General features: G+C 43.8%; 1 protein-coding gene across 1 annotated transcript; it reads right to left on the bottom strand.

The window, feature by feature from the left end:
• Positions 1-377: 377 nt before the first annotated feature.
• On the bottom strand, positions 378-25,803 carry FAM76A (family with sequence similarity 76 member A). Its single transcript, XM_030219425.1, has 9 exons — positions 25,634-25,803; positions 13,359-13,423; positions 9,272-9,326; positions 8,471-8,623; positions 7,792-7,934; positions 6,083-6,169; positions 5,602-5,737; positions 2,456-2,557; positions 378-1,622 (listed from the first exon to the last, which is right to left on the bottom strand). The coding sequence occupies exons 1-9, from the start codon at positions 25,712-25,714 to the stop codon at positions 1,536-1,538; spliced, it is 909 nt and encodes a 302-aa protein (XP_030075285.1). The 5' UTR covers positions 25,715-25,803; the 3' UTR covers positions 378-1,535.
• Between the last annotated feature and the right edge of the window lie 1,515 nt (positions 25,804-27,318).

Genomic DNA, 27,318 nt, shown 5'->3' on the forward strand with positions numbered 1-27,318 from the left:
TAGTAGTAGTAGATCAATAGGTAGCATTAAGGACTCAGGCCGGTTACCGCATGCCCTTTTCCCGTCCTATTAAAAAAAGCCCTTTTTTGCAGACGCGGTAAACACTGGGCCAGTGTACGCCCGATGCGCCTACACTCCCACAGGCCACTTTTTACTGTGGCTTAGTAAAAGGTCCCCTTTACCACTTACATCAGAAAAGCAAGCTGTGATATTTCAAATCTGTCTTACTGTAATCAAATGCATTATTTCTTTTGATTACTTTCCTCTTGATTTTGAACACAATCTCTGTTCAAACTCGACTGGAAGATAGATGGCCTTGCTACCATGCTATGAACCTATCTGTTGTGGTATTCCTTAATAATTACAATTCTGAGTAGTAATTTATAAAAACATATAATTTTATTCACCCTGATCTTGAAAAATTGAACAGTATGATGAAAAAAAGACTTAAGAAATATTTCTTCACTGTCCAGAAGTGCAGGAACTTTGGTGCTGTTCCAGGTTATCCTCTGGTTAAAACAGCACCCAATCAATGTCTGTCCTTCAGCTGGAAATAAAGCAGGCATTAAAAAAAAGCAAACAAACAAACCAAAGTCCTCCAGAGCTGAGAGCAGGGGGTTTCGGAGGTGCCCCTCCTGAGACGTGGCAGATCTAGGGAAAGGAAAACTCCTTTTTCAAATGTTGACTCCAACTGTCAAACATGCTCAATGAAGGTATAGAAGTTCTGCTCACTCCATAATAATGTTTAGCACCTCCTGATGAAGGCAAGGCGTGGCAATACATACACGCATGGTGCACATGCACAGACACGTAAGCTCGTACAAAACCACTGCAGGGGGGGGGACCATCAAAGGGCAATCTTTTTTTAAAATACAACCCAACACACACACTCGTGCTGCTTTTTATACCGACACGCTTAACTTTAGTGTATCTGAACAGAGCCTTCTAGGGGAGGGTTCAGTGCACTTTCTTTCATATAAGGTTGCTGTACCTTGGTTCCCAGCTTCAATGATTCCTACCATAGCTCCTCTCACTTAACACTGCCTCTTTCAGTGGCTTTCAAGGACAGCATTTCAGGTGGCTGGAGAAAAGCAAGGCGCAGTGCCCCCTCGGGTGCACGGAGCTGCCTATAATATGGCGCCGTGCCCCGATGGGCATGCGCACCGGGCCAGCGGGGTGCAAGTGAGGCGTGACGGGCACGTTCCCACCGCCCAAAGGGCACCCCGCTGAAAAGGGGGAAGAGCTACAAAGGGGTTTAAAAGGGTTCAGTGCACTTTCTTTCATATAAGGTTGCTGTACCTTGGCTCCCAGCTTCAATGATTCCTACCATACCTCCTCTCACTTAACACTGCCTCTTTGAGTGGCTTTCAAGGACAACATTTCAGGTGGCTGGAGAATGAGTCCTACGAGATAAAACAGCGATGTCCACTGTAAGTGGGAAGTAGGGGCTGGGTAGGGAGGCACGGGCAAAGGCAAGTCACCGTGAGCTTCCTTCTTCCCCCTCCGATGGCCTGTGCGATGATCCAGGTCGATGTTTAGGGGGAAGTTATAGTTCCCAACTTCTCTAGCTTTTTGCCCTTCGACAGAGTAGCTGCTTGCTTCAACAGTTCTCTGTTCTTGGCCTGAAAACAGAGGTAAATAGGAATGAAAGAAGGATAAGATCAAGCTCACGGCTTCCAAGAAAGACCCCCCTCCAGCACACACTGCATAAGGGACCTACTGAGTATTAAAAACTGTAAAGTGAGGGAACAATGCTGGAAGAGAACCATATGCAGCAGGTCAGGATTATGCTGAACTGACAGTGCTGTGAGCATCTCTGCTCTGGAATAGCGGGTGCTGCTGCATTTGGGCTTCAGTGCTGGAAAAGCGGGACATACTGTGGGGTTAGGAGTCTAGTGCATTGACTAAACTGGGCATGGGGCATCCATTTTGGAATAACGGTGGGTGCTACAGATGACTGAGATGCATTAGTAGTGATATAACAAAGGGTGCTGCAGGATAGGACTGAAGTATAGGGATAGAACCCTAGTGGTTAGGGTGGTGGACTTTGGTCCTGAGGAACTGAGTTCGATTCCCACTTCAGGCATAGGCAGCTCCTTGTGACTCTGGGCAAGTCACTTAACCCTCCATTGCCCCATGTAAGCCGCATTGAGCCTGCCATGAGTGGGAAAGCGCGGGGTACAAATGTAACAACAACAAAAAAAAACATCTGTGCAAAGCCAGCACAGTATCTGCTTATACTATATTGATTCTTACCAGCACTGTTTGTCCCCCACTTCCACAACCTTCAAAATGTATTAGCTGAAAAATTAGCCTCTAGCCAACGTGCAACGCAATTTAATGCAGCCAGGGACTTGAAACCTTTATTTCTGATCACTGGAAATAAACATTGTTTCATGTATGTAGTCACTTCTAACCAGGACAGCCTGGGCTTAGGAAGGTGAAGGGCAGTCACCTGCAGGCTTTCTGTAACATCTCTGTGTGTCTTTTCCATCTGGTTGAGTTTTGTCCTCATCTGAGACTCTTGGTACTGCAAGTCTGCCTTGAGTTCTGTGATCTGAGAAGCAAGCAAGCACATTAGAAAAAAGGGATTGGCTCAAAATCAGTTAAACCACTGCTTCTTGTCCTCAGTATTGTTCCCCCTCACGTGGATCCTGCAGTCCTAGCCACATCCTGCCAACTACGCTCCACCACCTAAATTTTCGGAAAGCACTAAAGACAGACCTGTTCAGAAGAGCATACCCCACTGACCCAACATAAAAATACCGGTCACTTGCGGCACAACATAACCAAAGACTGCAACGGACATTACCTGACTCTTCTTCCTCCTTTCTTTGTAACCCTTACCCGGTCAATTTTTTTTCATTGTCCTAGTCTCTTCTGAGCTCTTTTAGAGAGTGTAGTGCATTTTGTTTATAATTTCATGTCTCAGTTATGACTCCTGTTGCTTTTTGAACTATAATAATGGGTCCATTATGATTTGTAAACACCAACAGTACAGGTCTTTTCAGCATAATTTTTAGTATAATGAATTTGGCACTTAAATGGCCAATAACTTTTAGGTCCACTTTTGTCCATGAAGTTTTCTATTGACTCTTATTACATTCTGAGTACCTTTTCAAACGAATCTCATTGAGTTCTTTGATTGGGTGACAGGAGAATTGAATCAGGAACGAGCTATGGACGTAATCTACTTAGATTTCAGCAAAGCTTTTGACACGGTTCCCCACAGAAGGCTTTTAAATAAACTCTGGATGGGCTGAAGATAGGACCCGAAGTGGTGAACTGGATTAGGAACTGGTTGACGGACAGACGCCAGAGGGTGGTGGTGAATGGAGTTCGCTCAGAGGAGGGAAAGGTGAGTAGTGGAGTGCCTCAAGGATCGGTGCTGGGGCCGATTCTGTTCAATATATTTGTGAGTGACCTTGCCGAAGGGTTAGAAGGTAAAGTTTGCCTATTTGCGGATGATACTAAGATCTGTAACAGAATGGACACCCCGGAGGGAGTGGAAAACATGAAAAAGGATCTGAAGAAGCTAGAAGAATGGTCTAAGGTTTGGCAATTAAAATTCAATGCCAATAAATGCAAAGTGATGCACTTAGGGAATAGAAATCCACGGGAGACGTATGTGTTAGGCGGCGAGAGTCTGATAGGTACGGACGGGGAGAGGGATCTTGGGGTGATAGTATCTGAGGATTTGAAGGCGACGAAACAGTGTGACAAGGTGGTGGCTGTATCTAGAAAGTCGTTGGGCTGTATAGAGAGAGGTGTGACCAGCAGAAGAAAGGGAGTGTTGATGGCCCTGTATAAGTCATTGGTGAGGCCCCATGTGGAGTATTGTGTTCAGTTTTGGAGGCCGTATCTTGCTAAGGATGTAAAAAGAATCGAAGCGGTGCAAAGAAAAGCTACCAGAATGGTATGGGATTTGTGTTACAAGACATATGAGGAGAGACTTGCTGACCTGAACATGTATACCCTGGAGGAAAGGGGAAACGGGTGATATGATACAGACGTTCAAATATTTGAAAGGTATTAATCCGCAAACGAACCTTTTCCGGAGATGGGAAGATGGTAGAACGAGAGGACATGAAATGAGATTGAAGGGGGACAGACTCAAGAAAAATGTCAGGAAGTATTTTTTCACGGAGAGAGTGGTGGATGCTTGGAATGCCCTCCCGCGGGAGGTGGTGGAGATGAAAACGGTAACGGAATTCAAACATGCATGGGATAAACATAAAGGAATCCTGTTCAGAAGAAATGGATCCTCAGGAGCTTAGCTGAAATTGGATAACAGAGCCGGTAGTGGGAGGCGGGGCTGGTGGTTGGGAGGCGGGGATAGTGCTGGGCAGACTTGTACGGTCTGTGCCCTGAAAAGGACAGGTACAAATCAAGGTAAGGTATACACAAAAAAAGTGGCACATTTCTTGGGCAGACTGGATGCACCGTGCAGGTCTTTTTCTGCCGTCATCTACTATGTAACCAGAGCAAATAATGCTTCTTCAGGAGCTGCCGGCTTTAATTGCGCATCTTCAAGTTGTTTACATTTTTCCTGCTCTTTATTTGCAGTATTTTTAAAAGATCAGGAAAATATAAACAATTTGAAGACACGCAATTAAAGCTGGCAGCTCCTAAGGAAGTATTATTTCATGAAACGGAGAGGCTCTGTAGCGCTCATGCTGTGCAGAAAGGAACTTTGAGCTTTTGCCAAGCAGAAAACTAGCGTTTTCTGCAAAGTTAAGTAACCTTAAAATTGGACAAGTTGGAATTTGGAAGATATAAGAAGAATATATTAAAAAGTAATAATAAAATAACAAGGACGGGGGAGGTTTTCTGACTGATGATGGTGTTGGAAGTAGCTACAAAAAAAATTGGTAGCGCTCACTTAACTGAAGTCTTTCCTCCTACCACAATAATTAACGTGATCAGGTATTGTCTTTTAAAAATAACTGTCTACTTGCCAAATAGAGTTGAGTATGGTATTTATATACCAATTCGCTCTTTCGAGTTTTCATTGTTTACGGTTTTATTTGTTAAGCATTTTGATACTTTTCCAATGTATTTTAGGTCTCTTATGGATTTTTCTGTTCAAAATATTGATTTTTTTTCCCCCATGTACACTTGTTTTTAGACTCCTGAGGCAAGCACGGATGGTGCCAAAAAACAGCCCTGTGTCGAGTCCACAGGGTGTCATTCCTAAATAAAATCTGTGTATGAGATTTTCTTGTCTTTCACGTTCGGAACTGCCTTCTTCTACACTAGTCTTTTATTGATACGCTCATAGTGTTCACTGTTCCTTCACCTCGGTGGTTTACTCTTCCTCCCTTGTATTAGAGAATAAAATTTTATGTTTAGACAGTTTCTCAGCCTGCTCTTAGGGGGTCTTTTTCTAAGCCGTGGTAGCATTTTTAGCTCGCAGTAGAAATCAGCTGGTGGTAATGCCAACATTCCCATTATATTCCGGTGGGAGTCTCTGCATTTGCCACCAGCTGATTTCTGCCACGAGCTAAAAACAAAACCGCGGCTTTAGTAAAAGACACCCTAAGCTCTTACTTGTATCTGCGGACTTGAGCCTGTTTCTCTCCTAACTTCCTTGTTCCTTACCTTTTTTTCTTTCTCTAGGATCATCTGATCCTTCTGATGTAGCATTTTTTTCAGAGTGGCCACTTCCTCCTTTAGTTGGGCAATGATGACAAAATGGTCAGTGCCAGGAGAGTCTAGGGCAAGGTCTGGAGAGAAGCTGTGTGGGGAAAAAGGAGACAAACTCTGAGGAAAGCTGGTGGGAAGTGTTCTAAGGTCTCCGGCCTCCTATGCTTCACAGAGAGCAGACTCAAAAAGAAAGGGACACAAGGGGCAGCATAAGAGGATGAAGGCAGGTGGACAGGAAGAGAAAGAAGGCCACAAATGAGGAAGGGGGAAATAAATGAGAGAGAGAGACACACAACCAAACTTTAAAAGACTAATCTTCTGTCCCTGGTAACCACCTTTGAACTATGGCCTCCCTGCCTCCGCCAACAATCTGCTGAGGGATTAGGAGAAAGAAATTAGTAAAAATAGAGCCAAAGACGTGGGCACAGATCCTCACCTGTCCCCGTTGGACACTGTGGAGTCCAGCTTGGATTTTTTCTTTGGAATCTCATTCTGAATTGATGATGTGGATAAGGTTTTCTGGCTTTATTGGAGATTGGCAAAAAAAGAGAAATAACAGCTGTGAGATGCATGAGAAAGTACCATAGCAGCAGGAGCTATAACTATCTGCAGTGTTCACTAGTCACAAAATTTCAAGCATTTGACCTCAATACCTTGCTTGTGCGTGTGATAATTATGCTTTTTCTATATTTGCATAATCTGGTTTTGTATTGCTATGATTTTTTTTGCTTGGTATGTTTTTTTTTTAATATATATATCAGTCAACTACACTATAAAAGCAGTATAAGCTAATAAACTGTGTGAGAGACGGCACCCTGGGTGTAAGGTTGAAAAGTTTGTTTTTTTCCCATGTGTTTTGCTTGTAGAAATGGGCACTTACAAAACTGTGTGCGAATATATATAAAAGTGGACTAATGCAAGAGTAAACCTTCTGTGTGATCTGCAGAGAGGAGTGTTCCAGGAACATAGTTTGGATGTAGCTTAATGTACATGTGTGGTGTACACTCATACTTTCTTTGGAGCACGTGTAAATCTGTGCACTACTGGGGGTCACGCAGGGCCGTGCCTAGGGTCTCTGGCGCCCCCCTGCAGACCATCAGTTGGCGCCCCCCCCCCCCCCCCCCCGTGCTTTAAATTTACCTCTCTCCCCCTCCGGCTCCAATGTCTGCATGCGTCAGTGAAAGCGCTGCCTGTCTGACGTCTCTCCACCAGCCTTCCCTTCGCTTGTTTGTTCCTTCTGTGTCCCGCCTTCTTCTGACATCATTTCCTTGAGGGCGGGACACAGAGGGAACGAACGAGCGAAGGGAAGGCTGGTGGAGAGACGTCAGACAGGCAGCGCTTTCACTGACGCTGCGCAGATGTCGGTGGCGGAGCGAGGTAAATTTAAAGCGCCGGGGAATCGGGGATGGAGCGGAGGAGTAAGGTTTTTTTTTTTTTTAAATACAACTTGACGGCGTGGCGCCCTTGAAGGCAGGCGCCCCCCTGCAGCGCTTACCACGCTTACTGTGTTGGCGCACGGCCCTGGGGTCACGCAATGAGCCTATGTTAGAAAGGCATTTAGGCCTATGTGAACTTTATATAGACGTCTCTTTTTGGACTTCTCATAGGCACTTTGTTATAAAATTACCCCAGTCTGTGCACTGTCAATGCAGTATTATCATAAAACCTTGTAGCCTACTATTCTAATATGCACAGCAGGTTACAACAAATCATGCACAATACAATTAAAACAATACAAAGTTTACAAAAATACAAATAAAAAAAAAAAACAACAGATAAAATACAACTTTTTAAAACCTAGCAAATGTGCCAAAACATTCTTCACATGTGTACTATAATAATTATAGAAATCAAAGAATCCATTTTAGTCTATTCCCAACCATAATCCGTTGTCTTATCCTACGTTAGAACAAGAAAATTTTCATACTCTCCCAAATTACTTAACAAACGTAAATTCAAAGGTAAAGAATTCCATAATTTAGGCGCAGCCACTATAAAAAAAATATTGTTCCCGAATATCACGTAGCTGGATTTAATGAGAATTAGGCACATCCAATAAACAGTGATGTTCAGACTTAAGGACCCTAGCTGTATATGTCAGAAACAGAATGCTTTCTGGCTATGCGCGCGGTTCCTAAGCCTCACCTGCTGTAGTGGCTGCTGTACTGCTCTTTCTCCTGCAGATGGCCATGGGATGAACCACTCAGGTGCCTGCGCTGCTCCTTAGTCTTCTGCAAGACTCTTTTGTAGGACAGAGTGCACAGCCAACACAGCAGCTTCCCATCTACCTGTGGGAGTTCAAACAGCAGTAAGCTAAAATGGGTCAACCCACAATCAATGAGAGCCCGCAATCCAGACCCTCCTACCCAGCCTGACAGGTGCTCATTGATGACCTGGAGATGGCCACAATGTCTGAAGTAGAATGTATTCTAGCTCTTTGACTTATATACTAGGTCCATTGCCTTCTGTGTTTGACTAGGTAGATCAATTCAGACTAAATAAGTTCCTCTGTATACACTGATACTTGCATTGTAGTGAAACATGAACGCTGCTTTATCAGCTGCAAGAGGTTAGTGTGTGGAAGGCAACAGAACTAGTTCACAGTAAAGAGAAAGATACACAGCAGATAGAGCTCCCTCACTCTCAGGAACTTTGGAAGGGAGGACAGAGCTCAATAGGGAGGGGAGGCGTTAGAAGGAAGCTCAAATGGAGAGAGAGAAAAGGAAAGAGTGTTGGGTTCTGCAAATGCAAAAGGTAAAAAGGAAAGATGTTGCTAATTTCAGAGCTCTAGGGTTGATGGACAGAAGGAAATCAGGCTGCCCACCTTTATGCGGTCATCCTTCCTGTCAAAAGCACACTGCTGCTTGCACTGCTCACACGAGAGCGGTGGCCCATATTTCTTCTCTGAGTTCGTACAGCGCTGACACTTATTACCGATAAATGCTGCGATGATGTTACAGTATTGACAGGGCTTTGGCTAAGAAAGACAGAAAACAGCTGCTACCAACTCTTTCTTCTCCACTTGAAGTCATTTTTTTTTCTTGCACTATCTCCTTTTAAATACCTACTGTAAATTTAGGGACCTTGAAAAGGATTTTGGGTGGCGAGAGATTTCCTCAAAGCCCAGGCTTCAGCTGTAGTAGTTTTTGGGCTCATTAGCACACCAGCAACTTAGATCATAGTACTTGGATTTCACAGACCTACCACTGCCTCTTATGGATGTGCCTAAAGGTGTCGGTGCTCTAGTTGGACTCCGTGAGAATCTGCCAGCCATATGGACCACCTAAGCCCGTACAGCCAGACCTAAGAGATTTTGAAACTGATGGGGCTGGCTGTGCAGAAAGCTTTTTAACTGCTCCTCTTCCTCCATCCCTCCAATTAGTCATGAAGCTCCTTGATGTAGCTGGAGAAGTTTGAGACACTTCTAGATGTTGTAGGAAACTTTCTTTTAATAAATACAAATATGACTCATTTCTGTATGCAAAGTATTAACACTGTCTCAAGCCTAATGTGCATGTTTCAGCCCTTATGTTCCCGAGAGTGTCTTCTGTATATGTGCTGTACCTTCCTATTTAGTTCCCTTTCTGTCAGAGCTGAGGGGAGATATGAAATACATGTCACTTACTGTTCCATACAGCTTCACGTTCTGAGCACACTTCTTACAAATGGTGTTGGTTTTACTGTTGGAACAAAATGAGAAGATGGTAAAAATAGGTATCTAATATCCTCTCATGTCTATGTCATAACTATACTCTGTAAGCCACATTGAGCCTGCAAATAGGTGGGAAAATGTGGGGTACAAATGCAATAAAGAAAGAAAATCAGACTTCTTTGATTTTAACATTCATGTATGTCTGGTGAAATGGCACAAAACTACATCCAGGATCCTAAAACAGTAGTAACACAACAAATGTGGAGTGATTAGGGGTTGGCCCAAGCTTCACCAATCCCTAGGGAGTGTTTTTCTTTACAATGAATGTGAATGAAATTAATATGTGGAATGACTTGGACCACCTTAATCACTAATTGAAATCATTTTATGTGGCTTCCTTGAGCTATCGATGAATGAAATGTCCACCCACATGTCTAATTTTCACCTATAGTTTTCTTAAGATACATTAACACTCAACCAATATAATTCAGTTATCAAGCAATTCTGATAGTTTTGATCAATCTTACATTAAACTAGCATAATGCCTATTATACAATGCAGTAACTGGTGTCCTAAGTCAATCTGGAGGCTTTAAGGCTTGCCCCATTTGTTTTCAACTCTGTGATGAATGAGTTACAAACTATAATGAAAAGGAATTATTGAGATGTCTCAATTTCATTCCTACAAAGAATAGCTGGGTTCCAGTGGGCTCAAGTACAGAGTCATTCAGTCTCCCAAATACTGCTTCTACAATATGCATTTTGCTGCACTGGAAAGTTATGATGTTTCTGAAATGGAATCTGAGGTGATGCTAGAGAAGAAGAGAGATAATAGGTGCACAGTTTCCAGGATCCTGACAAAACCACAGCAAAGCAGAAAACTCTTGCTGTTAACAAGACTCCCGTTATCAGAGACATTAACTTGGGACACTGTTGGGAGGGTCACAGAAAGGTGAGATGTCTTCCAGGATACTCATCTAGCAAGAATGCAAATCAAATAGTAGGTGCTATCAGAAAAGTAAGGATTCTAAAATTGATGTTATAATCCACCTGGGGCAAATGATCTGGCCATAAATAGTACCCTTGTAACAGAGAGAAATTTCCAAATTGTGAAGGAGGGGCTAGAGCAGTGGCGTAGGAAGGGTGGGGGTGGTCCGCTCCGGGTGCACGCCGCTGGAGGGTGTCGGCGCCTCGCTGGTTCCTTGCTCTCTCTGCCCCGGAACAGGTTACTGTTCCGGGTCAGAGAGAGCAAGGAACCAGCGAGGCGCCGACACCCCCCAGCGGCGTGCACTTGGCGGATTGGCTCTCCCGCCCCTCACCGCCTTCCAGGTATGTTCTTGTGGGGGGGGGGGGGGGGGGGGGTGCGCAGCGGCGACCCGCCCCAGGTGTCAGCTGCCCTTGCGACGCCACTGGGCTAGAGCCCATGGTAAAGACTGCATTTTCAGAAGTACTGCCCTTCCCACAGAAAGGCAGCAGAATTGCTATGACCTACTACTATTACTACTATTAAACATTTCTATAGCGCTACTAGACTTACGCAGCGCTGTACAAATGAACATGAAAAGACAATCCCTTATAACAGAGCTTACAATCTAAATTGGACAGACGAACAGACAGCTAGGGGTGGGGAAATTGCAGTGGTAGGGGTGATAAGTGAGGGTGTTGAGTAAGAGAGTCATGGTTAGGAGTCAAAAGCAGTAGCAAAGAGGTGGGCTTTAAGCCTAGACTTGAAGACAGCCAGAGACTGAGCCTGACATACTGGCTCAGGGAGTCTATTCCAGGCATAGGGAGCAGCGAGATAGAAGGAACGGAGCCGGGAGTTAGCAGTGGGGGAGAAGGGGGACGACAAGAGACATTTACCCAGCGAACGGAGTTCACGGGGAGGAGTGTAGGGAGAGATGAGAGCAGAAAGGTACTGAGGAGCTGCGGTGATTTAACCAGAGCTGACATTGTGATGTCATAATGCCTCAGTCCACCAATGCCTAAGAGCCAACCTCATCAGTGATGTCACAATGGCTTGACTGTCCTATACTTGGCTCATACTACTACTACTATTAAACATTTCTATAGCGCTACTAGACTTACGCAGCGCTGTACAAATGAACATGAAAAGACAGTCCCTGCTCAACACAACTTACAATCTAAATTGGACAGACCAACAGACAGCTAGGGGTGGGGAAATTGCAGTGGTAGGGGTGATAAGTGAGTCATGGGTAGGAGTCAAAAGCAGTAGCAAAGAGGTGGGCTTTAAGCCTAGACTTGAAGACAGCCAGAGACTGAGCCTGACATACTGGCTCAGGGAGTCTATTCCAGGCATAGGGAGCAACTTCAATATGTGGCGCAAACTCCAGTGTAAAAAAGGTTTTTGATACACTGGCAGCTAGGGCAAGATATGGAAAAGCAAAAGGCCATACTATAACTGTGGCTGGATAAATGATCCTAACATTAATTCAGGCAACATATTTCCATGTGTTTAAATCAGAGGTAGAAATAGCACATTCTAAGCAGGTGAATTTTGGCTGGTATCCCCAGCAAAAGTAGAACAGCACTGAGGAAAATAAAAATCATTCTAGTAATTAACTTCTCGGCAACAAAGCAGAAAAAGAGAGCAAGTACAATCAAGCAAGCAAGCCAACAGAAAAATAACTGGAAAAAAAAAAGCCAAAGCACAAATGTAAATATAAGGAGTAGGGGGCATGCAGTGAAGCAACTAAGTAGCACATTAAAACAAATCGGAGAAAATATTTCTTCACTCAATGTGTAATTAAACTCTGGAATTTATTGCCAGAAAATGTGGTAAAAGCACTTAGCAGGGTTTAAAAAAGGTCTGGATAATTTCCTGAAAGAAAAGTCCATAAGCCATTATTAAGGTGGGCTTGGGAAAATCCACTGCTTATTTCTAGGATAAGCAGCATAAATGTTTTTTTACTCTTTTGGGATTTTGCCAGGTACTTGTGACCTAAATTGGCCACTGTGGAAAATAGGATACTGCGCCTGATGGACCTTCAGTCTGTCCCAGTATAATCAATGCTTATATTATTAACTGAAGGACACAAAATGATGCTGAAAGGAGGTAAATTTAAAAGCTCAAGGAAAGAGTTACCGTATGAAGCTAAAGGGATGGAAGCTGAAAAAGAATGTCAGACAATTATTTCTTCGCCAAGAACAGGCTTCCAGTGGCGGTAGAAAGGGTCAAACCAATAACAGGACTGGACAAACACAAAGGGACCTTAGTGGAAGAGAACGTAACTGCCATGTGGGATCAGACCAAAAGGCTATCAAGCCCAACATGCTGTTCCCAGCAGTAGCCAATTCATGTCACATTTCCTGACAAGATCCCCAAAAGCAGATCCATTCCTTACTGCTTACACCCAGTAGCTTTCCAAGGTTTACCTGGCTGATCATGTTTTGTTGACCTTTCCTCCAAGAACTTATATAAACATTTTTAAAACTCAGCTATATAAACTGTGTTTGCTGCTAGGGAAGAGCACAGATTGAGTAAGAATTGGGACAGTGTAGTAGCAGATACAAATGGGTAGATCGTAATGGTGCTCATCTAAGTTATGTTTAAATCATCTTTATTAGAAACATCATCAATGTACAAAACATAACTTTTGCTTTGCAAACTCTATTACTCAATAAACCATCGCACAACCATCCCCCCCTTTCCTCCCCATTAAGCGGTGCTCATCTAAATTAGTCTCAACATTCTAATCAGGGGCCCACATTGAGCAACTAAGCACATAGGTTTTGTTTTTTTTAATGAACTCAAATATGTTAATGTTTTTTGTCACATTACTACTTCAGAAATGATCACAGTGCAGATAAAAACACCTGTTTTCTATCATAAATTCACATCCATCTTTAAATAAGATAAGCTACTGGATCCATTTTGCAAGGGCCAGGCTCGGTGAACCCTGGGTTTTCTCCTAGTTTCTTAGGAAAAGCAGGAACTACACATCCAGAGTAAAAGTTGGCCAGACTTGGCGGATCACTTATGATGTAGAGTTGTCTGGTTAATTCATCTTCAACTCCCAGGAGCCAGGCACCAGAAGCTTTACCTTTCCTGTTGGAATTCAGTCCGGCAGTAAGTACACTTCACCATAGGATGTGCAATCCGACATTCCTACGATAAACAAACATGCTCAATTTATTATTCACTCTGACACAGCGAGGATGGTGCAGCATAAAGAAAACATCCTAACTTTACTAATTAAGGGAGTATTTACAGAATGCAAATTAGCCTATTTCATTTCCTTCTCTTTTAGACCACCAAACAGCTCCAAACTGTGCTGCTGTTTAACATTTTTCCTATTGTCACAAAATTTGAGAAAACTACTGACACTTTTGTTGCACATTATAGAGGTAATTTTAAAGAAAATTATTTTTGTGTGTATGTGATTATACACACTTAAAAGGCCTCTTACAAAATACCAACCATTGTAAAAATACAAGTGCTAACTGCATGGTGTGTTCTTTGCTGGTAGCTGTGAACACTGGTGAAGTTTGCAAACACAGTATTCTCCATGCATACTTGAATAATCTAGGTCAGAGAGTGAAGGATGGGGGGGGAGGGGGGCGGCAAAATTCCCCAGGCCTGGCCTCCAAGGGCCCTGGGGTCTGTCTCATGTTCCTATCAGGAACCAGTCCCGGCATACTGGAGCAGATGAGAGACAGACCGTAGGGCCAGCCCCCCTTGGAGGCCGGGGAGGAGCAGACGAACTGACGTAGGGGGTGGGGGCCTCCCACATCAGTGCGTCTGCTCCTCAGCCTCCAAGGGAGGGCCCAGCGCTAGGATCTGGTGGTACCCCGAGAGGTGAGGGACAGCAGCGGCGGCTGTGTCCCGAGCATGGATGGGGTGAGCCCGGTAGCTGTGTCCCGAGTTGGGGGGGGAGGGGGGGCCCAGTGGTGGCGGCTCTGCCCAGGGCCCTGCTCTGTCAGTGTCCCTGATCTAGGTGTGGACATTTGGAGTCTCAAGAGCAGGTGTAAATATCTGCACCTGCAAAGTAAGTGTGATTTCTGCTGCTTATGGTAATAATTTATAAAGACGCCTCCCTCCCCAAACTGTATAAATGGCACCTAAAATTAGGAGCTCAATTGCACGCCTAGTTATAGAATACGGTCAGTTACACATGCAACATAGGGGTCCTTTTTACTAAGCCACAGTAAAGAGTGGCCTGTGGTAGTGTGAGTACGTCTTTTGGGCACGTGCTAGGCCATTCTTTTTTACTGCAACTAGGAAAAAGGGACTTTTTTTTCAGGGGCCGGAAAATGGATGTGCACTAAAATTGAAATCAGTGAGCGTCCATTTTTGGTCTGAGACCTTACCGCCACTCATTGACCTAGCGGTAAGGTCTCATGCGCTACCCACACGGTAAGCATGCAGTGTGCGCCAACTGCTATTTACCGCCAGGTAAGTGGCCCAAGGTAGAAAATTTTGTACCGCAGGATTTGGCGCGCACCAAATTCAGAATTACCGTCCGGCTCACAGATTAGCTGGGTGGTAGTGCCGATTTGGTGCACACTGTACACGCGTAGGCCCTTATGCAGCTTAGTTAACAGGCCCCATAATTAGCTAATTGGTGCTAAATTGGCACATAATTGATCTACGCACCAATAATTGGCATTAACAAGAACTAATTGTTAATAGAACATCTATTTTCTACATTGCAGGACCTAAACTTTGGAACTAATTACCATTTATGTGCGCTCGTTGAGAAACCTTGAGTTTAAAAAAAGCCTTAAAAACAACTTTATTTCAGCAGGCGTTTGAGGATAATTTTGCTAAGATCTAAGGTTATCAATAGAAATCAAACAAAATAAAACATGGAAAAGAAAATAAGATGATACCTTTTTTATTGGACATAACTTAATATATTTCTTGATTAGCTTTCGAAGGTTGCCCTTCTTCGTCAGCTCGGAAATAAGCAAATGTGGTAGCAGATAGTATATATAAGAGAAACATCAAAGTATTAAGTTATGTCCAATAAAAAAGGTATCATCTTATTTTCTTTTCCAGGTTTTATTTTGTTTGATTTCTATTGATAACCTTTAAGAGTGGACTAACACGGCTACCACACCTCTCTATTTAACACTAGTAAAAAAGGCCCGTTTCTGACAGAAATGAAACGGGCTCTAGCAAGGTTTTCCTCGGAGTGTGTATGTTTGATAGAGTGTGTTTGACAGTGACTGTGTGTGTGTGAGAGAGAGAGATAGAATGAATGTGTGAGTGTGTGTGTGTGTGTGTGTGTGTGTGTGTGAGAGAGAGAGAGTGAGACTGTCTCCTGTGTCCCCTGCCCGCCTTTCCAGCCACTCAGCGATTGTTCTGTGTCCCCTGCTCCCCTTCCAGGCACCCAGCGATTCTCCTCTGTCCCCTTTTCCCCCTTTAGCCACCCAGCGATTCTCCTCGCTCCCCTGCCCCCACTCCAGCCGTGTGTGTGTGTGAGAGTGAGTATGTGGAAGACAGAGACAGTGAAAGTGTGTGTATGTATTTGTGTCTGTGTATGTAAGAGACAGAGAAAGTGTGTGTGTGTGTGTGTCTGTGTGAGAGAGTGTGAATATGTGTGTGTGTGTGTGCGCGTGTCTGTGTGAAAGAAAATGTGCGAGGCTAGTGTCAAAATGGAGAGACAGCAGCAAAAGTTTGCATAGCAGAGCACAACCATTTGAGCCAGTTGTTACCTTATCTCCCCTGCCGTCCCCTCCATACCCAATGATTCTTTTTTTGTCTTCCATCCCCTCCGTGTCCCGTGTGTGTGTGTGTGTGTGTGTGTGAGTGTGAGAGAGAGAGATGCTAGTAGTCCCTGTGACAGTGGAGGATCAGTTGCTCCTTATAGGCAGTTGAGAGTGAGAGAGAGTGAGAAAGAGTGTGCATGTGGTGTTTTTTTTCCTCCCCTCTCATCTCCTCCGTGTCCCTTGTGTGTGTGTGTCTGAATACAACGGTTTATTTTGTTTTTATTTCTCAAGTGTAGTGAGAATGTGTATATGTGTGTGTGTGTGTGTGTGTGTGAGAGAGAGAGAGAGAGAGAGAGAGAGAGTCAGAGAAAGTGTATGTGTGTGTGAGAGTGAGTGTGTTGAAGAGAGAGACAGTGAAAGTGTGTGTGTGTCTGTGTGAAAGAGAGACTGAGAGTGATTTAAGTGAGAGAGTGAGAGTGTGTATATGTATGTGTGTCTGTGAAAGAGAGTGTGCAAGGCTAGGGTTCAAAATGGGAAGACAGCAGCAAAATGTTCCATAGCAGAACACAACCTCAGTTATAGGCAGTTAAGAGAGAGAGAGATAGTGAGATAGTGAAAGGGAGTGTGTACTGATGGTTTTTTTTCCTCCCCTCTCATCTCCTTCTTGTCCCTTGTGTGTGTGTGTTCTAGAGAGAGTGAGAGAGAGGTTAGTTTGGATGTTAGAGATGCAGTGAGAGGCAGCTGTGGGAGGGGGGGTTGTATTTGAGGGAGTCTGCCACTCTCCTTGTTCTGTGTGCCACATGTGATGTTACTGAGGTGCAGCCAGGCATCAACTCCTTGTGAGAAACTTCTCTGACCTGCCTTCTGTGATGTGTGCTGCTGTTGATCGTATCTGTGGTCTCGGGACAGCCTGTCTGCGTCGCTTGAGTGTTGAAAAGCAGCAGCAACAACAATGAAAAAGACCTGCCTCTCTCCTAGGCCGATCGTAGCTACTGTTTAGTGTTTTTTTTTTTAATTGGTGGCTCGTGCCAGAAGGCAGATCAATGATAGTGTGAGGACGACATTTTCGTGCAGTTGCTAACAGTAAAAAGAAAGACGTACGGTGCCCTCGAGATGAATTAAGTGTATTGTTTTGCGATGTTGTCAGTGTTCAGGCTGCATTTTCACCTTTTCGTAGAAATCCTGAGTTTCATCAAAAGGAGATCAGGCTGACAGGCGGTCTCAGCGTCTTGTTCTTGAGGACATACCTTTGACACCTTTGCTGCATCAGCATGCAAGCGCTAGTTTTTTTGAGTGTTAGGGAACTTGTTTTAGTCATCTCACATTGGTCGTCTGTGCAGGTGCTCCTCCTCTCCCCTTTGACGTCGTTGGCTGTGCTTCTCCGGGGTTTTCTCCAGGGGCAGTGATGTAAGGAGAGAGGCTGAGCGGCTGCAGGGACCTGGCAGTCTGAGATGGTTCTGAACGGAGGTGCGTTGTATGAGTTGTTTTTCCTGTGGCCCCCCCCCCACCCGTCGTCGATATTGGTGAATTGCTCCGCCCTCAACGTCATAACGTTTGACGCGAGGGCGGTGAATAGCTCCGCCTCCGCCCTCAACGTCATAACGTTTGACGCGAGGGTGGGGCCCAGAGACTGTGTTTTTCGAGGCTTCAGAGCTCCTTCCTTTTCTTTGAGTTCTTTGATAGGTGCATGGGAACGATGGAGGCGCACGTATTGAGTGAGCCGTAGGTCCGCCCCTTCTTTTGTTTGATAGGTGCATGACGCGTGATTGCATTCCGTTGCGTGGCAACGGCGACTGACGCCTTCGCCTCAGACGCTCCTCCCTTGTTGTATTCCTATTGGTGTGTTGCAGCTGTGACGCTCGTTTCAGATCATGGCGGCGCCCAGATGTACTGTGGTTAAAAGTGGTTACAGAGCTTCGAACATACGAACTTTTGAAGCTTCAAAGTGTGGTTCAGAACGTTCATGGTGCTTTTTATGTCCAGTTGGGGCGTGGCGTAGGTCGCAGAAGGGGCGTGGCTGAGGGCGGTGGTGAGTAGTCCGAATAGCCAGGAGGACTACAGCAGTTCAGGACTTCACTGCCACAGTTGGAGGGAGTTTCAGAACGTTCAAGGTGGGATTTATTTATAAAGATGTAGAACCCCAAAGAGTAGCAACATTCCATCTAGAATCCCAAAGACTAGCAAGATTCCATGTAGAACCCCAAAGAGTAGCAACATTCCAAGTAGAATCTCAAAGACTAGCAAGATTCCATGTAGAAGAAGGGCAACCTTTGAAAGCTAATCAAGAAATGTATTAAGTTATGTCCAATAAAAAAGGTATCATCTTATTTTCTTTTCCAGGTTTTATTTTGTTTGATTTCTATTGATAACCTTTAAGAGTGGACTAACACGGCTACCACACCTCTCTATTTAACATGTAGAACCCCAAAGAGTAGCAACATTTCATCTAGAATCCCAAAGACTAGCAAGATTCCATGTAGAACCCCAAAGAGTAGCAACATTCCAAGTAGAATCTCAAAGACTAGCAAGATTCCATGTAGAAGAAGGGCAACCTTTGAAAGCTAATCAAGAAATGTATTAAGTTATGTCCAATAAAAAAGGTATCATCTTATTTTCTTTTCCAGGTTTTATTTTGTTTGATTTCTATTGATAACCTTTCAGAGTGGACTAACACGGCTACCACACCTCTCTATTTAACATGTAGAACCCCAAAGAGTAGCAACATTTCATCTAGAATCCCAAAGACTAGCAAGATTCCATGTAGAACCCCAAAGAGTAGCAACATTCCAAGTAGAATCTCAAAGACTAGCAAGATTCCATGTAGAAGAAGGGCAACCTTTGAAAGCTAATCAAGAAATGTATTAAGTTATGTCCAATAAAAAAGGTATCATCTTATTTTCTTTTCCAGGTTTTATTTTGTTTGATTTCTATTGATAACCTTTCAGAGTGGACTAACACGGCTACCACACCTCTCTATTTAACATGTAGAACCCCAAAGAGTAGCAACATTTCATCTAGAATCCCAAAGACTAGCAAGATTCCATGTAGAACCCCAAAGAGTAGCAACATTCCAAGTAGAATCTCAAAGACTAGCAAGATTCCATGTAGAAGAAGGGCAACCTTTGAAAGCTAATCAAGAAATGTATTAAGTTATGTCCAATAAAAAAGGTATCATCTTATTTTCTTTTCCAGGTTTTATTTTGTTTGATTTCTATTGATAACCTTTAAGAGTGGACTAACACGGCTACCACACCTCTCTATTTAACATGTAGAACCCCAAAGAGTAGCAACATTTCATCTAGAATCCCAAAGACTAGCAAGATTCCATGTAGAACCCCAAAGAGTAGCAACATTCCAAGTAGAATCTCAAAGACTAGCAAGATTCCATGTAGAAGAAGGGCAACCTTTGAAAGCTAATCAAGAAATGTATTAAGTTATGTCCAATAAAAAAGGTATCATCTTATTTTCTTTTCCAGGTTTTATTTTGTTTGATTTCTATTGATAACCTTTCAGAGTGGACTAACACGGCTACCACACCTCTCTATTTAACATGTAGAACCCCAAAGAGTAGCAACATTTCATCTAGAATCCCAAAGACTAGCAAGATTCCATGTAGAACCCCAAAGAGTAGCAACATTCCAAGTAGAATCTCAAAGACTAGCAAGATTCCATGTAGAAGAAGGGCAACCTTTGAAAGCTAATCAAGAAATGTATTAAGTTATGTCCAATAAAAAAGGTATCATCTTATTTTCTTTTCCAGGTTTTATTTTGTTTGATTTCTATTGATAACCTTTAAGAGTGGACTAACACGGCTACCACACCTCTCTATTTAACATGTAGAACCCCAAAGAGTAGCAACATTCCATCTAGAATCCCAAAGACTAGCAAGATTCCATGTAGAACCCCAAAGAGTAGCAACATTCCAAGTAGAATCTCAAAGACTAGCAAGATTCCATGTAGAAGAAGGGCAACCTTTGAAAGCTAATCAAGAAATGTATTAAGTTATGTCCAATAAAAAAGGTATCATCTTATTTTCTTTTCCAGGTTTTATTTTGTTTGATTTCTATTGATAACCTTTCAGAGTGGACTAACACGGCTACCACACCTCTCTATTTAACATGTAGAACCCCAAAGAGTAGCAACATTCCATCTAGAATCCCAAAGACTAGCAAGATTCCATGTAGAACCCCAAAGAGTAGCAACATTCCAAGTAGAATCTCAAAGACTAGCAAGATTCCATGTAGAAGAAGGGCAACCTTTGAAAGCTAATCAAGAAATGTATTAAGTTATGTCCAATAAAAAAGGTGTCATCTTATTTTCTTTTCCAGGTTTTATTTTGTTTGATTTCTATTGATAACCTTTAAGAGTGGACTAACACGGCTACCACACCTCTCTATTTAACATGTAGAACCCCAAAGAGTAGCAACATTCCATCTAGAATCCCAAAGACTAGCAAGATTCCATGTAGAACCCCAAAGAGTAGCAACATTCCAAGTAGAATCTCAAAGACTAGCAAGATTCCATGTAGAAGAAGGGCAACCTTTGAAAGCTAATCAAGAAATGTATTAAGTTATGTCCAATAAAAAAGGTGTCATCTTATTTTCTTTTCCAGGTTTTATTTTGTTTGATTTCTATTGATAACCTTTAAGAGTGGACTAACACGGCTACCACACCTCTCTATTTAACATGTAGAACCCCAAAGAGTAGCAACATTCCATCTAGAATCCCAAAGACTAGCAAGATTCCATGTAGAACCCCAAAGAGTAGCAACATTCCAAGTAGAATCTCAAAGACTAGCAAGATTCCATGTAGAAGAAGGGCAACCTTTGAAAGCTAATCAAGAAATGTATTAAGTTATGTCCAATAAAAAAGGTATCATCTTATTTTCTTTTCCAGGTTTTATTTTGTTTGATTTCTATTGATAACCTTTAAGAGTGGACTAACACGGCTACCACACCTCTCTAGCTAAGATCTAATGAATCTGTTTCTGTAGAGACAGTTTCTTTTTGATGTTGATTTTGAAGAATGTGTAAAGTAGGGTTAAGTTTGTGTGTATTTAATTTTATTATGTTTATTTATTTATTTGTAGCATTTATATCCCACATTTTCCCACCTATTTGCAGGCTCAATGTGGCTTACATTGTTCCGTAATGGTGATCACCAATTCCGGAAAAAAAGAAAACACATAGTTAAGATGGAGGTGACAGAGTGGATTAGATATTCAGGTAAAGAAAGTTCATTTTTGTGCTGAGAAGTAAAAAGGTATAAGATTAAACTTCAATCGTGATAAATCAGTTTGAACAAACAGAAATAATAAACTTCAATCATGAATAGGTTAGTTTGAACAATCAGAAAATTAAAGGTTACGTTTTGTGTAGTTCCGGTGGAAATTTCTTTCTGGTGTTTAGGATGGATCTTTGTGATATGCCTTTTTGAATAGGTTGGTTTTCAGTAATTTTCGGAAATGATGTCATGTTGTTTTTATGGATTTTGGTAATTCATTCCATATTTGTAGGCTTATATAGGAGAAACTGGAAGCATATATTAATTTATATTTTAGACCTTTGCAGCTGGGGTAGTGAAGATTCAGGAACGTACGTGATGATCTGGTAGAATTCCTGGTTGGTAGGTCTATAACAGTGGCGTAGCTACGTGGGGCCTGAGGGGGCCGGGGCCCGTGCAGATTCACCCCAGGACCCCCCTCCCAGCGAACCCGCCCCCGCCGCCGCCTACCTTTACTTTTGCTGGCGGGGGATCCCACTCCCCGCCAGCCGACGTCTTCTCAGTCCTTCCTGCTCTTCAATTTGTTTGCTGACGTGCAGGACGTCAGACTCAGAGAACAGTTCTGTTCTCTGAGTCTGACGTCCTGCACGTACAACGTGCAGGACGTCAGCAAACAAATTGAAGAGCAGGAAGCGACTAAGAAAAAGACGTCGGCTGGCGGGGAGTGGGATCCCCCGCCAGCAAAAGTAAAGGTAGGCTGCAGCGGCGGCGGGTTCACGGCGGGAGGGGGGGGGGGGCGGCAATGTCGGCGGTGGGGGGGCGGCGCCGGGGGGAGGGCTAAAATGTGCCCCCTCCCCCCGGGCTCTGGACCCCTCTCCCACAGAAGGCTGGCTACGCCCCTGGTCTATAAGACTTGACATATACCCCGGAGCTTCACCATAAATGATCTTATGAACCAGAGTGCAGACCTTGAACGCAATTCGTTCTCTTAGTGGAAGCCAGTGTAGTTTCTCTCTCAGGGGTCTGGCACTTTCATATTTCATTTTACCAAATATGAGTCTGGCAGCTGTGTTTTGTGCAGTTTGAAGCTTCTTGATGCTTTGTTCTTTGCATCCAGCGTAGACTGTAGATGTTGTGTTTGGTGGTAGGGTTGTGATTTTGTAATCTGCCTAGAACTGCAGATAATGTGGAATATAAATTTTGTACATAAAAATAAAAAAAAATTAGCAGTTTGCATGCGTAACTGACTTCCTCCCCTATTCTGAAAACTGAATGTTTAACTTCTCACGTGTGCAACTGCGAAGGGGGCATTAATATGGGAGAGGAATGGACATGTCAAGACCATCTGACTAATTTTACGTGCACTTCGTAGAATAGTTGCATTTACACACCCACCTGCCACATTAAGAGGTCCTTTTACTAAGGTGCACTGAAAAATGGCTTGCGGCATTGAAGGCGCGGGTTTTGGGCGAGCACCGATCCATTTTTCAGCGTGCCTGTAAAAAAGCCCTTTTTTAAAAATTCTTGATGAAAATGGACAAGCGGCAAAATTAAAATTGCTGCGCACCCATTTGGGGTCTGAGGCCTTACCGCCAGCCATTGATCTAGCGGTAAAGTCTCACATGGTAACTCGGCGATAATGACATACCCACGCCAAATGCCACTTGGCGCGCATAGCTGACACGTGCCACAAAATAAAAAATATTTTCTGGGCTTGCGTAGCAGACGTGCGCCAAAAATGGTATTACTGCAAGGACTACGCGGTAACCGTGCAGTAACTCCATTTTGGCGTGTGTAGACGCTTATGCAGCTTAGTAAAAGGGCCCCTAAGGCACCACCATTAAAGCTAGCCATAGACCTGGACTCACAGCCAGATGCACTAAAGTTAACGAGCCAGCAACGTGGGGTTTAAACTGGTTCTAGCCAGTTTAACGCGCAAGTAGTAAACCAGGACATGCACAAAAGGGCATTGTCCTATCACGGTAGCAGCTAACGAAAACGGAATGCAGATGAGCAAATTAGTATTATAATGTGTATAAATCGTATTACAATGAGATGAACTACCGTTTTCCGATCCCCTCACCGTGGAAAACCTAACGGGAGAGGTCTGCACCTCTCGTTGGGGCTACTGTGAGGGAATTGGAGGGGGAAAAAAACCCAAAACGTCCAAGTGCTCGTCAGGGACGTCCTTCTAAAGTGCCTAACATGGACGTCCTTCACTCAAAAACAAAAAAAGGATGTCCCTGACGAGCGCTTGGACATTTTTTTCCCCCAGATATTTTTGTGATGGGTGTCCTCAGTGCCACAGGCAGCCTTTCCAAACTGCTACTCTCTGTCTCTGCTGATCGGATGCCTGCGACCTGCTCTCTGACAGTCAGAGTCTGCCACAGGTGGTCGTGCTGCTTGGACTGTTAAATCTGAAGGCACCCCGAAATGACCACCGCCGGAAAGAATCGGGACGTGTGGGGACGTCCAAATAAAAAAAAAACTACCTGGACGTCCATTTTGATTATGCCCCTCCAGGTCTCAGCCAATCACAGCGTCTTTAGCTGTCACCGGTGTCAGCTAAACGCGCTGTGATTGGCTCAGAGAGACCTGGAGGAGGGGCATAATCGAAATGGACGTCCAAATAGTTTTTTTGATTTGGGGTGACGGGAGACAAGTGAGCGCGAGCACTGAAGAGTTCCAAAAGAAGAGTTCCCCGTTCACGAGCCCTTCCGTTCCTATGCGCGCGCTGGTGACAGCACAGACCCGGCTTCTTCTTTCTTCCACCCTGCTTGTAACGAGCCTGTACCTCCCCCTCCTCGCAGCACTAGATAAAAGCTGCTTGTTTATCGGCTCTGCTGCAGCGCTGACGATCTGTGCTCCTGGATTATGGGGACGACTTGTTTTTTTGAGTGAAAGACGTCCATGAAGGGCGTCCTTGGCATGCACAGAGCAGCCTGCATAATGCTTGGCTGCTCTGCGCATGCTCAGCTGGCCGACTGGCTTGGAAGGAAATCCCATGCAAATGAGCTAGCAGCGACCAGCTCATTTGTATTCGATTTCCTTGATGCATGCTAAGGAATCGGTAAGGGAAGGGCTTTAACAATTTTTTAGTGCATCTTGGCCTAAGTGTCTCAACTTGGCACCTAACTGTAACGTAGACTAGTATTCCTATACCAAATTTGGCATGCACCTCTGCTAGTACAGAATGCTAGCTTAGCGCCCAGTTTTTGGAACCTAACTTTTAGCAACCTGTACTGAATTTACCCCATAACATCAAAGTAGGTGTCTACTTGTTCTCTAGCGTTTTAGCATATACTAAAAATAAGCCTGTTCTAAACAGTAGAGACTCCCATCTATTCCTATGGGCGTCTTTAGTGTGTACTAAAAACGCTAACGCAGTTTCGTAAAAGGCCCCCCTTCAGTTTTGAAATATCTATGGTCTGTTATAGGTTTTGGTGAGGAATATTATTGCATCACTTGCAATTTCCGTTTCTCATGTTTAAAAAAAACAAAACCAAAACTGAGCGCTTGGAGCTTTCAAAGTCAGCTACTTTCATATTTGGGGGCATTACAATCACCTGTGGGCTGTTTTCATGTATTTGCTCTATAGTTCTAAAAGATGTGGGAGAAGTTATTGTTTCAAAAATGATGTCTGGCTACCTAGCAGGCTTTTTAAATGTTTGAATTATTCTTTAATGTTGTTGTTTTTTTGTTATGAGTTATGACTGCAGATTGTTTTGCATTTATTGATGTTTTTTAAACTAATAAACGAAAGCAAACATGAGAGTGAGAGAATATAAAAAGAACACTAAGTTACGCCGGAACCTGCCAAACGAAGATACGACCAAGATAACGGTAATGGATAACAAAAACCTGTCATCTTAAAAGAAATATTGGAAAAAAAGTGCTGAGACCAGGACCGCCCACTACTATTAACTGTGTGTGACCTTGATGCAGTTAACTTTTTATCTCATCTGGGGATAATTCATCGGGATTTTTTGTGTGTGTGAATTTGTTCCAAGTCACTTTCACTCTGTCATCATTTCCTTGTGCCCAGAGAGGAGTAGCTGCTGCTGACTCTTACTTTTTTGTCTCGGCTACAAAAAAAAAAATGAAATTGTAAAGCGTCCAGGAGCAGGACTATTCCTACTGTATCTGCATGCAGCCTTGACATTGTACTGCAAACGCGCGAGCTTTAACATCAACATCCCTTCCCCCTACGTGACGATGGGGCAAAAGCCAGTTCTCTCTGTGCCTTGGGACGAATCACCTTGTCGCCTGGGCCTCCAGCGTTTTGATCTCGTGCAACAAGCGCCTGACATTAACCATATAACTAATCGCTAGGGCATGATGGAATCCCCAGGGCGGATCTGGGCCCTGCGCAGGGGAGATAGAGGAAACGCACCCCCCCCCCCCCCAAGACCGAGCGCGCCCCCTGCCTGCCGGGCCTCACCTTGCACAGCTGTTGCCCCTGGGACAGCGCCTCGAACTGGAAGCGCTGGTTACATTTGGTGCAGGCGTACAGCGCCGCCATCCGAACGGAGCAAGAACAGCCGCAGGTCACCGGGGCCCGGCTTCCCCAAACCCCCGTAAACGACGTCTGACAGCACTGCAAGAGCAAGACCCGCCTGACGGGTGCAGCCTAACCTGCAGATGCATAGTGGGAGGGACAAGCAGACACGAGGCTGATAGGAGCGCTGAATGGGCAACGTCAACCTGCACGGCCCGAGTTTCCGCATCTTATTGGCTTGCTTGAATGCCAGTTTAAGCGGGGAGGAGGGAGCAGGGCGACAGTAGCCCCCACAAGGGTGGAGGTCGAAGAAGACGGGATGACGTTAAAAAGTTGAAACCGCTTATGTGTTTCCTCTTCCCCGTGCAGCCGTCATCTCGTACACTCAAACAAAGCAATTAATCCTATGTCGTTCTTTATTGCTGTCATTTGGAGGGGGCTGGCTATAGGGACTCACCGTATTCGTGCAGAGACGTTTTCACCTAGTAAAGGGCCACCAAAACAGACATCATGTTATAAGAGTCAGGTACTTAATAACAATCAGACTTACTATTTATAAGTGCAATTTAAAAATAAAACATTAATTAGATTGAAACTGGGCGCCTTTAACACCTTTTTTTTTTCCTGTGCCTACATCAAAAGAAAAAGATGGCATGTGGGAACTTGCTCCGTTTTGTTTTCTGGAATATTATAAAAATGCACTTGCATTTTTAATTACTATTTCACAGATATGAACTGAATAATGAAGTAGGGAAAGAGAAATGGGACTTGATATATTGCATTTATGTGTTTTTCCAACTACATTCAAAGTGGTTTGCATAGTATATATGGGTACTTATTTTTACCTGGGGCAGTGGAGGGTTGGGTGACTTTCCCAGAGTCACAAGGAGCTGTAGGGGGAATTGAACCCATTTCAAGGATCAAAGTCTGCTGTATTAACCACTAGGCTACTCCTTCACTCTATGAAGGGCTTCCTGCCTGCAGAACTTCTATCCAGAAGCAGGCTAAATGTGCCAACATTGTTCAGTTCAGCACACTATTAGCTGCCAGGTTCATACAAAGTTAATTATGTTCAATGGAAAATAAATATGTTTGCTCAGGCTGCTTGCTATGTGAATATTCCATCACTGTTTCATTATTGATACTAAGTATTACATATTAAGGGCATGTGCTGTAAACTTTGTTTTAATTCATTTATCCAGTCCTTACATGCAAATAGTTTTGCTTTTTAAATCTAACAACAAATCCTAAGGGTGGTTGAACAATTAGGCTAAATCCAGAGGTCAATATTCCATCCTCATTCTTCTTGATCTTTCCGCTGCTTTTGACACTGTCGATCACAGCATACTTCTCGATACCCTGTCCTCACTTGGATTCCAGGGCTCTGTCCTTTCCTGGTTCTCTTCCTACCTCTCCCTCCGCACCTTTAGTGTTCACTCTGGTGGATCCTCTTCTACTTCTATCCCTCTGCCTGTCGGCGTACCCCAGGGTTCTGTTCTTGGTCCCCTCCTCTTTTCTATCTACACTTCTTCCCTTGGTTCATTAATCTCATCCCATGGCTTTTCCTACCACCTCTATGCTGATGACTCCCAAATCTACCTTTCTACCCCTGATATCTCACCTTGCAT

This window comes from Microcaecilia unicolor, chromosome 11 (genome assembly GCF_901765095.1).
Source record: "Microcaecilia unicolor chromosome 11, aMicUni1.1, whole genome shotgun sequence".
Lineage (NCBI taxonomy): Eukaryota > Metazoa > Chordata > Amphibia > Gymnophiona > Siphonopidae > Microcaecilia > Microcaecilia unicolor.

What these genes read in the sequence shown, in the direction of transcription:
- FAM76A (XM_030219425.1), bottom strand. Translation starts at nt 25,714, where the DNA reads ATGGCGGCGCTGTACGCCTGCACCAAATGTAACCAGCGCTTCCAGTTC. An exon ending in AGGGGCAACAGCTGTGCAAG is followed by an intron (nt 13,424 to 25,633) that starts GTGAGGCCCGGC and finishes TGTTTATCGTAG; the next exon opens with GAATGTCGGATTGCACATCC. An exon ending in TCCTAGAGAAAGAAAAAAAG is followed by an intron (nt 2,558 to 5,601) that starts GTAAGGAACAAG and finishes CTTGCTTCTCAG; the next exon opens with ATCACAGAACTCAAGGCAGA.